Source organism: Ailuropoda melanoleuca, chromosome X (assembly GCF_002007445.2).
Source record: "Ailuropoda melanoleuca isolate Jingjing chromosome X, ASM200744v2, whole genome shotgun sequence".
Taxonomy (NCBI): domain Eukaryota; kingdom Metazoa; phylum Chordata; class Mammalia; order Carnivora; family Ursidae; genus Ailuropoda; species Ailuropoda melanoleuca.
Window position 1 is genome coordinate 1,097,704 of NC_048238.1, and position 12,363 is coordinate 1,110,066.

At 55.0% G+C, this 12,363-nt stretch overlaps 1 protein-coding gene across 2 annotated transcripts; it reads left to right on the forward strand.

The window, feature by feature from the left end:
* Positions 1-6: 6 nt before the first annotated feature.
* AKAP17A (A-kinase anchoring protein 17A) lies at positions 7-2,884 on the forward strand. 2 transcript variants are annotated; one of them, XM_034649384.1, is made up of 2 exons: positions 7-600; positions 980-2,884. In XM_034649384.1, the coding sequence occupies exons 1-2, from the start codon at positions 598-600 to the stop codon at positions 1,925-1,927; spliced, it is 951 nt and encodes a 316-aa protein (XP_034505275.1). In that variant the 5' UTR covers positions 7-597; the 3' UTR covers positions 1,928-2,884. The 2 variants fall into 2 exon arrangements, with proteins under 2 accessions (XP_034505275.1, XP_034505274.1); XM_034649383.1 differs by having other exon boundaries at positions 7-2,884.
* Positions 2,885-12,363: the final 9,479 nt, after the last annotated feature.

The following is a 12,363-nucleotide window of genomic DNA, read 5'->3' on the forward strand; positions in this document are numbered from 1 at the left end:
GTTCACACCTTCCAGGGTTGGTCCCGAGAGCCTTTAGGGAGCTGGGGCGGAGGGTCACCATTACCCCCAGAGCGAGGGAGTGGCCGAGCTCTCTGAGGGTCCTCTGGCCCCCGTGGCTGTCCTCCCGCTGCAGGTGCTCTGCCCAGGGCCGTCGGGACGGTGGGCTTTGCTCCAACCCCGCAAGCCAGCGGCCAGGGGTGGCGGGAGGGTGAGGGCTGAGCCTGGTGATAGCGGCCCTGCGGTGTTCCTGGGGAGCTCAGGGCACACTGCAGAACCTGGTTGGGCCACGTCCCTCCTCCGCAGCCATGGAACTGACAGGTCTCAGCCGGTGCCGTACGGATGAGCGCCTCAGTGCTGAGAGCCTCCTCGTTCCTCCGACCCGCTCCTTCCGGAGGCCCGACCGGTAACTCCTGCGAGCCGGGGGCCGGGGACACGCGGGGACCTCGCCCGGCGCTCCTTGTGCTTGGGCAGGCCGCGTGCCCCCGCGGAGTGAGGCGCGGGGCGACCCCATAACCTGTTGTCTAATTACAGTGTGTGTAAGTCCCCGGGAAGGAGACTGGCAGGCGCGCTGAGACGTGGCAGCTCAGCTCTTGTTTCATGGTGAATATTGAAGACGCTAATCCAGGCTAGGCCCCGCACGTCCACGCGGCGGCCATGGCAGCGTACGTCCGCCTCGTAATCTCAGCTCCCCGTGGCTGGTGACCGCTTGCGACCTCACAGCAGGCCCCGTGTGCGCCTCGGAGGGGCCAGGCCCCTTCCGAAATGCCCGCGCCGGGGCTGTGCCGTGTAGCTTTGGCACGGGGTTTCCTTCTCGCTCGGACGCATGCGGCCCGGGCGTGGCAGGGACGGGCGGGCCGCACTCCGGCCAGAGCGCCCACCCGGTACCCCCAGGCCTCGGGGCACCTGCAGACCCAGCGCCACCTTGGAGCGTGCGGGGGGTGTTGGGGTCCATGTGCGCGCCTTCCCCTTTGTGCTGCAGGCAGTGAAGCTGCACGAGCAGGAGCAGAAGGAGGAGACGCTGCGGCTGCAGCAGCTGGAGGAGCGGCGGCGGCTGCAGGAGGCCGAGCTGCGGCGCGTGGAGGAGGAGAAGGAGCGGGCCCTGGGGCTGCAGCGCAAGGAGAGGGAGCTGCGGGAGCGCCTGCTGACCATCCTGCTGAGCAAGAAGGCCGACGCCCCCCACACGCAGGACGAGCTCGGGGTCTCCCACGCAGACCTGCTGCAGCCCGTGCTGGATATCCTGCAGACCGTGTCGGCCAGCTGCGTGGGCGCGGCCTCCCTGCATCCCCTTGTGGGCCCGGCGCCCCCCAGCTCCCCGAAGGAGACCCCGCCCCGTCTGGAGACCGACAGCACGCCGAAAAATGTGAACGGGAGCGTCGCCGATGAGGCCCAGTGCAAGGAAGGCCTGAATTCTCGCCTTGCGGCAGCAGGGGACAGCTCCCCGGAGAAGAGGTGCCCCGGCGTGCTCTCCTGTATTCCCGACAACAACCAGCAGCCCAAGGGCTTGCCCGCCGCCTGTGACCAGAACACCCCCAAAAAGGACATCCGTTCTGAGCAAGACAAGTGCAACCGCGAGCCCAGCGGGAGCCGAGGCCGGGCCAGCGGGGGTCGGGGGGAAGACGACAGACACAAGCGGGAAAGGAGCCGGCCGCGGCGGGCTAGTAGCCGGGAGGACGGGAGGCAGCCGCGGAAGGAGCGGCGGCAGCACAAGAAGCACTCGCGCCAGGACGACAGCCCTCAGCAGCGGAGCGCGAGCCCCGACCACAACCGGTCCCGGAGGTCCCACAGCAGAGAGCGGTCCAGCCGGAGGGAGAGGAGCCGAGACCGCAGGGGCGGCTCGGGCAGGAAGCGCAGCCGCCATCGCCGCAGTGACCGAGACCGGTCGCGCTCAGGGTCCCCCAGCCGGCACCGCAGTACCTGGAACAGGTAATGCAGGACGTTCCCCCGCGCGGCCGTACAGCGAAGACCAGGACCCGTGGAGCTTCCTGGCTTCTCTTCTGCCCAGCCTCCGCAGAACACAGCCAAGGAGACACCGTGCAGGAGGGCCACGCATTACACGTCTCCCTTCATGAACATCTGGTGGCCCTTTTGTTCGAACACGTAGTCCTCAATCGCTAGCTTTAGTTTTCCCTTAAAACTGTTGATCCGATAGCTTTAATGTCACCAATTCTCTCTAAATCAGGAAAAACGCACTGGCCGGCAGTGCTAAGTGCGTAGCCACCTTGTACATGCACTGCAGCATTTCTGTCCCGTTCAGGGACACCCCCACATGTACTGACTTCATGGGAGGCATGTTGCACGTCCTTGGGCACAACTTGTCAAATATGGACAGCCATGGTCCCGCAGGGCCCCCAAAATATGAAAAAGCCTTGCCCTGGTGGTGTTTTTTTCCTTTTTCTTTTGTAATTTTAACTGATGATTGGGAAGCGCGGTTGGCGGGATGCCAGTAGAACCCAGGAGTTGTGGCACGTTCCGTCACGCGTGAAGACAGTGCACGTCCTTAAGATCAAAACTCAGACGTGCTGTCCTTTTAAGGTGTCGGTGTGTGGGGGGTCCTCCAGCATGGTCTGATGCTCTTTCACTTCAGAAACATTCACGTTACAAACTGGTGATTACGCGTTAAAAAAAAAAAAAAGTTGGTTAAAAGCTTTGGTTTCTAGTCAAGGTTAGCGTGTGTGGTTTTTTTAAGAAGCTGTTTTGCTAAATTATTTTTACTTGGAACGTTTCAAACAGATTTAAGGCTAAAAACTTGTTAAATTTTATAATCATTTGCTTCTCCAAGTGAAGCTCAAGAAATACTTAAAAATAGCTGTAATGTTTGCGTTAGGAAAGATGGTGTTTATTCCAGTTTGCATCTTTTTGTGAAATAAAATCTTTTTCCAATGAACTAATATTTTCCATATTTCTCTTTGTTTGTTTAAGCTCTTTGGGCTGTGTTACTGAACTGAGCCTCGTTGAGCAGATTTGAAATGGATAGAAATCGTTCGCTTTATTTAGAACCACTGATAGGCAACGATGGATTTCACAGTGCAGTTGTTATTGTAAAATAACTCCGTGAAGGAGAATCCTGGGTCCTAAGGAGCGTTCAATTTGTATACGGAGCACAAGTTGAGAAGATTCACCAAAGCAGTCTTTTCAAAGCTAAAGAGCCGGTTTTAAAAATGAATTAAAGTAAAAGTGGTTCTTTTCTCACCTAGAGTTGTAACAGGTAGGAGTCAGCACTCCTGCTGGGACTCCAGACTCCAACAGTCCCTCCGTCTGTGTTTAATTAGCACACGGAACTCATCAGCATATGGGTGGCTGGCCACGTGCCTAGCCCCAGCTCACCTCTCTGTCACAAGCCAAGATAGACACAGCTGACTCGCATCTTTCTTTCTTTCTTTCNGCTGACTCGCATCTTTCTTTCTTTTTCTTTCTTTCTTTCTTTCTTTCTTTCTTTCTTTCTTTCTTTCTTTCTTTCTTTCTTTCTTTTTCTTTCTTTCTTTCTTTCTTTCCTTTCTTTCCTTTCTTTTCTTTCTTTCTTTCTTTCTTTCTTTCTTTTCTTTTCTTTTCTTTTCTTTTCTTTTCTTTTCTTTTTTCTTTTCTTTTCTTTTCTCTGGCATGGCTTTTGTCTTGTCTGTCACCTGCGGAGGCAAGGGAGCAGGTGGGCTCAGACGCCCAGGGATTGAAAACACTTCCCAGTAATCCTGTCATGATCCCTGTAGCCCAGCGTTGAACGTTTGCCCTGTCAATGGCTCAGAACATCCTGGGACCAGGTGTTGGGAAGACTTTGAGGTCAGGGGGAGGTCTCTGGGCCTATGAGGAGGTCTCTACCTGAGCTCAGGAAGGTGGGTTTCCATGACTGATGTTGTCCAGGCAGAGGTCTGTACAATGGGAACAAACATGGTGTGTTCAAGGGTCAGGGAGTCAGTGTGGCTGGGGAAGTGTCAGCATGGAAGAGCTGACTGGAGAGAAAAACACAGACCGGGTCATTTCCAACCTGGAAGGGAGAGATAGGAAGCCTTTTTTAAAAAAAAAATGTATTATTTTTTAAAAAAGATTCTGTTTATTTGTCAGAGCACAAGCAGGGAGAGTGGCAGGCAGAGGGAGAAGCAGACTCCCCACGGAGCAAGGAGCCTGATGTGGGACTCGATCCCAGGACTCTGAGATCATGACTTGAGCTGGAGGCAGACGCTTAACCCACAGAGCCACCCAGGTGTCCCAAGTAGGAGGGCTTTAAACTGGGCATGAGTTGATATAGTTGTGGAGAAAGCAAGGGTGAGGAGGGGGCTTGTGGCAACAGGTGTCGACTTAGAACAAGTCGGTGCGTTGGGCAGGAGGTGAGGGGAGGGGTAACTGGGGAGTGTGTAGCCTTCAGGGAGCATGGGATGTATATGTGGCTTGGGGTCGGTGGTGGGAGGGGAGGGCCCTAGGAAAGCTGGAGAATGCCAGCCCTGGAAGTACAGGGTGGGGTGTCACTATGAAAGAGGCTCAGGAATCTGAATTTTGAATACCCCCTCCACTGGTCTTTATGTACATTCAAGCCCTGAGCAACAAGGAAGTTGGAGTGGTCACAGTTCCACCCTCACTGCCCCTGTGCCTACTGGGTCTGTCAGTCAGTGCAGGGTGGTGCTGTCATCTCCAGTCATAATAGTGCCTGGAGCACTTTGTCCTTGCTGTCTTGTCAGGTTTTGCCGTTTGTATTTTGACTCTCTGTTATTGGGCGCATACAAGTTTAGGATGGTCCTGTCTTGGGAGAACTGACTGGTCATTTGTGAAAGTCTTTTTTCCCCTTGGTGATTTTCTTTGTCCTGAAGTCTGGTGGCAAATGGGGAACAAAGGAATGTGTTGGGAAAAGGGGTCCATTATGGTTTATGGTGGAGTCGTAGCCGCATATATACTCCATCACAGGGTGTTAGGAGGAAAGGGGTCGTGGCTTGAGGCATGCGTGTGCCCCTCGGGCTGGGTTCTGCACTTGACAGCGATGAAGAGGAGAGGTGCTTTGTCGTGATGTAGCAGATACGTCTGCAGGCCCCAGAGCAACACCATCCCGAATGTGGATCCAGAGCCAGAGAGCCTGGTTTTGAACTACTTTCCCACGCAGCTCCTGTCCTGCCGTGAGAGTGGGGTCGCCAGGGATGAATGGGGCTGACGTGAAGGACAGCGTCCGGGCTCCCCTCAAAGTTGGCACCCCTGTCCTCTTGAGGAGTTGGGGTGGGATTTTTCCACGGTACCGGTATTTCCACTGACGTCCTAAGAAATCTGTTTTCTGTAGGTGTCTTGACCCGTCGATAATGGCTTGTAAGTGGGAGTGATGGATCGAAACACACGTGTCACTGATTACACTTTATCTTTGCAAATGCACGTGGGTTTTTCTGTGTGTGGTGAGGCGACTGTGTTTCCAAACGGGGTGGGCTGGGAATAGAGAACACATCCCGAAGGAATGGGGTATTTCAACCCCAGAAGCATTGTCCTACATGTAACCTGTGGCGTGAGGTGGGAGTTCAGCACCTCCCTCTGTCTCTGTGTCTGTCTGGGTCTCTGTCATTTACAGCATTTTGCCCTGAGCCTCTTTCTCGGTGACTGCCATCATTAAGTCATTGTGGGGACCCAAGAACCGTCCCCTGATCTGCTGTGGTTCTGCCTGGCTGGGCTTTGACAAAAGGACAGTCGGCTTACTCGGAAACCGGGGGTCACAGAGTAGATTCCGGTTCGCCCCCTCTTAGGGTGAGATTCTGTGGGCGTGCTGGGCTGTCAATGCCCCCGTGTCTGCCGTTGGGACCCTGGCCCGCGTCCACCCTTTTGTGCAGAAATTCCCCCATACCGAGGGTGCACGACGTCATCCTGCTCTGAAGCTGTTGGTTCGGACTGCCCCTGGATTGATGCGAGGGGCCGCTGGCGGGGGTCCCATTTTCCTCGGCCGTGCCCCGAGGGAGGAACGGAGCGGGGTTGTGCTCTAGACCTGAGGGCATTGGGTCACCAGGGGGGATCGGGCACCCATTCTGAAGACCACAGCCAGTTTCTTTAAAATGTTCGCTCTCTGCTTGCGTTTTTGGGAAAACGTGAGATAAAATGCATGTTTGGGAAAAGGCTTGATACTATCAGCGGTGTGCAGGGGTGTCTGGAAGGGTCCTGCTGCAGGACGGGGCCTGGTTTCAGCCCTGCAGGTGCACTGGGACCATCTGCGCAGGCTCCCCCCGCCCCGGGCGGGTCTGGGGTCCAGGCAGAGGCCCTCTCCCTCCCGCAGGAGGCTCCCTGCTGTGGCCCCGGGGGGTATGTTGCATCCCCCAGCTGTGCAGCATGACTGCCCACCCCTGCACCCCTCACTCACCTCTCCCCGCTTCAGGGCTGGGGGACATACAGGTGATCCCGGGCGGGGGGACCTGCCCCAATGCCCAGGTGCACACAGAGCCTGAGGACCCACGTCCTCTTCCAGGCAGCCCCTCTGCACCTGCTTCAGCCCCCCCACTCCAGCACAATGGCCAGTGCCTAGCCGCATGTCTGTGTCCCCCAAAATTCATATCTGAATCCTGACCCCCAAGGTGCTGGGATTAGGAGGTGGGGCCTTGGGGAGGGGATTCGCTCATGAGGGTGCAGCCCCCACGGGTGGGATGCACGTCCTTACGAGACCCCAGACAGCCACCTGGCCCCTGTGCCGTGTGAGGACACAGAACAGAGCCATCCGTGAACCAGGAAGTGGGTCCTCACCGGACCCCGAGTCTGTCAGCATCTGGACTTCGGACGCTCACGCCCCGGAACCGTGAGAAATGCACGTCTGTGGTTCATAAGCCCCCAGCCTGTGGCGCGGTTATTCCGGCCGCCCCAGCCGGGACACCAGGTGACCGCCAAGTTGCTGAGGCGGGAGCCCATTCGGGGCTGAAGGCTGCGTGCTCCCCTGGGTGCCTGGCTTTGCTCCTTGTCCGTCCCTCGGCACCTCGCTCCCCGACACTGGAGTGCTCCGGGCTCGACCTTCCCTTGCATGAACCACCCCCCGCCCCGTGCTACCCCGTGCTGGGCTCTGTGTGCCGTGCGGCCGCTGACAAGGGGCTCTCTGCCAGCAACACTCCACTGGGCTCTGTCTCCGGCGGGTCCGTGCGGCACCCTGGAGGGCTTGGGCCCTCTCTAGCCACCCTCTTTGCCTCCTGCTCGCTCCCTGTGCCCTTGGCTGCTCCTTTGCTCTTCTCTGAACAGGTCACACAGGCCGCTGCCCCAGGGCCTTTGCACCTGCCCCTGCTCCTTTGCTCTTCTCTGAACAGGTGAGACACACTACTGTCCCAGGGCCTTTGCTCTTCTCTGAACAGCTCAGACACACCACTATCCCAGGGCCTTTGTACCTGCTACTGCTTGTTTGTTTCTCGGAACTGGTCACGTGCTCTACTGCCCCAGGGCCTTTGCTGTCCTCTGAACAGGTCACACAGGCCGCTGCCCCAGGGCCTTTGCACCTGCCCCTGCTCCTTTGCTCTTCTCTGAACAGGTCATGTGCTGTAGCCGCAGGGCCTTTGCACCTGCCCCTGCTCCTTTGCTCTTCTCTGAGCAGGTCAGACATGCTGCTGCCCCCGGGCCTTTTCATCTGCCATCCTCTTCTTGGGCTGCTCTTCCCTTGGTCACCTGCTCCCCTTGGCACTCACACGTTCCGGGCCTCCCCGACCACTCTGTTAGAAAATCGCACCCCCTCCCCAAACCCGGCCCCCCGCCTCCCCTTCTCTCCACACCACACGTCATCTCCCTCTGACATGGACGTTTTAACCTCTTTCTCTTCCCACTGACCACTTGCCTTGTTTAAAACATAAATCCCAAGAGGCAGGGGTTCTGTCCGTCCTCCCTGCCGGGATCTGGATTGCCGATGGCGGACAGGCTCACGGTGGCGGCTCGGTGCGTCTTCCAATCAGGAAAGAGAAGAAAGTACAAAGTCTTCAGCCAGTCTTCACCCGCGATGCCCTTTCTGTGGACACTGGCAGTCCTCAACCTCTAGATGGAACGTGTGTAACCAGGACTCCGTGCGTGGCCTCCGTCTTTGGGGAGGCGTTGAAGGAAGCCTCGTTTGGCTCCCGGATGGGAGTGTGCAGGAACTCGTGAGCCATCTGGCCGGCCTGACCCTTCCCGTCCCTGGGGCAGGTGGACGGCCCTGCCGGTCACACAGCATGTTTCCCCGTCCCCGGTGCGCACGGCCATCCAGGCAGGTGGGACTCCTGCTAACCCCCTCTCTGTGCACGGCATGTTCTGCTCACCTCATCCCATCTGCAGGGACCCTTCTCCCAAGGAAGACCCCTCCCCGAGGGCCCAGGAATTTTACGGGGACGTTATTCAACGCAGGACAATGGCCCCATTTCCATGACGGTCAACTATAAAATCAATCATTAAACGTACATTTTAGAATTGATGTGATCAGCCACGTAATGTGTAGGTCACCTTCGTGCCGAACCACCAGGTGTGTGATCTCCTACCTTGTGTGCACAGTGCAGTCACCCCGGGAGCATGGACGAGATCCCGAAGCACGACGGCTGGATTCAGGGGATCCGGGCTGACCCAGGGCTGGGTCTGTGAACACCTGCTCCCCGGCGGAGTCCACGTGCTGCTAAGGTTCACGGTTTTGCCAGCTAAGGGTCACCCTCTCCCCTGCTTGCCCACATCACACGGTGGGACCCGAGCCTCAAGCAGTGAGCCCAGAGCAAGGGTGGCTCTCGTGAACCGGGTGACGATCGTAAACTAACCAACGTGCCACCTTCTCTAACTCACCCGTGTGCGTCTTGGGTGTTTTCCCCAGAAGCGCGAGGGATTTGCAGGGGAAGCCTGGGGGACTCCGCCGTTCCTCCCGTCCACGTGCTCAGAAGCAAGGGAGGCACTGGGGTCTCCTGGTTCACCCCCTACGTGGACGTGAGGTCCTCAGGAAATGGGCAGGTGGACAGTGCTGCATTGGAATCCTGTTTCATTTTACACTGGGCTCCGTGCTCAGCAGGGAGTGTGCGTGAAGACTCTCTCCCTCCATCCCTCTCCCCAGGTGCACACACGCGTGCTCTCTCAAAGTAAATAAATCTTAAAAAAAAATAGAAATAAAGTCTTCCAAAAAACACCTTTATGGAGATGCAATGCACATACCATACCGTCCACGCGAACCATCCAATCCAGCATCTTTGGGTTTTAGCCAGATGCGTAACCATCACCACGCACAAAGCTCAGAACGTTTTTGCCCCCCTCCGCCATTAGCTAGGTTCTATTTTGAACAACTCCTGTCCACGCAACTCCTTTTCTGTTTTCCGCCTGCATGGTGGGAATCCTCTTCTGTCAAGATGGCATCTTACTTTTTCTGGGTTTGCGTGCCGGCATCGATGCCCTTCCGGNGGGGTCTCCGCCGTTCCTCCCGTCCACATGCTCAGAAGCAAGGGAGGCACTGGGGTCTCCTGGTTCACCCCCTACGTGGACGTGAGGTCCTCAGGAAATGGGCAGGTGGACAGTGCTGCATTGGAATCCTGTTTCATTTTACACTGGGCTCCGTGCTCAGCAGGGAGTGTGCGTGAAGACTCTCTCCCTCCATCCCTCTCCCCAGGTGCACACACGCGTGCTCTCTCAAAGTAAATAAATCTTAAAAAAAAATAGAAATAAAGTCTTCCAAAAAACACCTTTATGGAGATGCAATGCACATACCATACCGTCCACGCGNGATCCCATAACGCCAGGATCACGCCCTGAGCCGAAGGCAGACACTCAACCGCTGTGCCACCCAGGCGCCCCTCAAAGTAAATAAATCTTAAAAAAAAATAGAAATAAAGTCTTCCAAAAAACACCTTTATGGAGATACAATGCACATACCATACCGTCCACGCGAACCATCCAATCCAGCATCTTTGGGTTTTAGCCAGATGCGTAACCATCACCACGCACAAAGCTCAGAACGTTTTTGCCCCCCTCCGCCATTAGCTGGGTTCTATTTTGAACAACTCCTGTCCACGCAACTCCTTTTCTGTTTTCCGCCTGCATGGTGGGAATCCTCTTCTGTCAAGATGGCATCTTACTTTTTCTGGGTTTGCGTGCCGGCATCGATGCCCTTCCGGGGACTGGCCCTGTACAGACAGGTGGCTGTCTATTTCCTGCCCCTCTAACGTTGGAGCCCTTTGTTTAGTGGTGTTCAGGACTCTGCCTCTGAAAGGCGAGGACATGAGCGCCGACCCTGAAGTTTTAGGCATTAAGCTCCAGCCCTTCTCAGCCCTCAATCTCATCAGTAAAGTAATCGCCTTAACGGGAGATCCCGGGGAGATCCCACCTATCCTGTCTGAGAAGGGCTGCTCGGACTTTAATCAAGCAAATGTGAGCGGTGGCAGGTCATCCTGTCCCTCCTGGGAGCCCCCCTGCACCCGAGGGTCATTCACTGTCTTACCTGCAGCTGTCTGCAAGGACATCTCAGGCTCTGCCATATTGCACATCACCCACCCAGCCACAGGACAAGCCCACCTTCTCACAAACGATGGTGTTGAGCTTGCCCTTGGAGCCTTCCCTGCACCCCCAGACAGGCGATGCTGCCTCCAAAATGGGGCATGGGCGAGGCGTGGTGGGCTGATGCTGAGCTCAGGCTTGCAGGGGTGCGGGGTGGAGGAAGGCGGAGACTGCAGGAGGGCCAACAGCCGTCATGTGGGCTTTGCTTGTAAAGTCAAGCATCAGAAAGCGCACGAGAGACACGTGGGGCACAATCCAGGCGTGACCGGGCCACGGCTTGTAGCAAAGAAGAAGCAGGACCAACAGAAACTGAAAATGAGTTGATGAGAATGGATTTGGACACATGACCTTTTAACACAGGTATCAAATGGTTTCACATGGATTATCAAGTATATTGTGCAATTTCCACTTTTTTGAAAGCCTGCCTTTATGTCTCCAAAACAAAGCAAGTTGGGCTGGAACTTCCAATCTGTTAAACCATAGGACAGGTACCGGGCCAAGCGGCAGCTGTACGCAGGCATGTAATAAAAGTCGTGGTACCAAAATAAACAAGATACATAAGGAAATAAGTAAGTAAATAAATACGTGAATAATCACAAAGACATGTAGGTAGATTAAAGATTTCTGCAAGCCTACCCAGTGTCAGCTTTCCTCCTCTCCCTTACTCTGTGAATTGGAAAGGAAGAAGCCACGTTTTAATTATACGCGGGCATTTTAATTATCCACACGGAAATCACAAGACACCTGGAAATGGTCGGCTTGCTCATCGAGATGCGGGACACAGAATGGCATACAAGAGCCCATGGTGTCTCTACAGGTCAGGGGTGATGAGAGCCCGTGGTCTTTACACATCAGTGGTGACCAGAGCCCACGGCATCTCGTCTGTACATGTAAGCAGTGACAAGATCCCGTGGCATGTCTGCAGGTCAGCGGCGACTCCCTAGAAGGCGTCCCAGTAAAGACGCCAGCATCCAGAAGAGCGGAGAAGCTAACAGGGCATTAAGGAATAAATCTCCAAGGGATGCAGTCCTCATCAAACCTAGACAATACTGTTGAAGGGCCAGGAGAGAGCACCTGCCTACGGGACAACCACGAACATGATGGCTCAGCATCCATGCAGGAAATCTCGTAGCGCGGGGCTGTCCGTTCAGGGTCGTCTCCATCGAAATTCCAGCAAGATTTTTTCAGAGAACTTGACACACGGCTGTGAAGTCCGTATGGAGAAGTCCATACTCTGGGAACTCTGCTAGGAAAAGAGTCCTAAGTGGTGCTGTGTGCGGAGTGGTAGAGACACGACTGGACTGTGTCTCTGCCAGGATGTGGTGTAGACTGTAGGAGTCAGGGTGATGCACAGGGGCTCCCAGGAGCCAACTGGACGCCAGCACACTGACCAGGGAGCCCAGAGATGGACCTTCGTGCACGTGGGATGTGGGGAGACACGGACAGATGCTCAGATCAGACGACAAAGGACGGTGGCCTCACGACACTGGGAAGATGGATGCCCCGTAGGCGGGACGTGCAGTTGGCTTAGAAAAATAATAAAGTAAAACAAAGTGAAATGAGATGAAAGAGAATAAATTGGTTCAAGAAATCTTAAAATAAGTAAAATGAATAGAACAAATCTAAGAAATTTTAAAGTGACATGGGGCACCTGGGTGGCTCGCTTGAGTGTCCAACTTTTGATTCTGGCTCAGGTTGTGATCTCAGGGCCATGAGATCAAGCCCCGCGTCATGCGCCATGGTCAGTGCTTGAGATCCTGTCCCTCGCCCTCTGCTCCACCTGCTCCTGGTCTCTCTCTAAAATAAATAAATCTTTCAAAAAAATAAAATAAAGAGATATAATAAATAAAGTAAGATAATACGATAAAATAAATAAAAATCAGATAAAATTATAAAATAAAAAAACAAATGAAATAAGATAAAAAGTAAAACAAATACAAATAGAAAAATAAATAAAAA

Excerpts from the sequence above, each read along its gene's own strand:
- AKAP17A (XM_034649383.1), top strand. The coding sequence starts at position 824 with ATGCGGCCCGGGCGTGGCAGGGACGGGCGGGCCGCACTCCGGCCAGAG.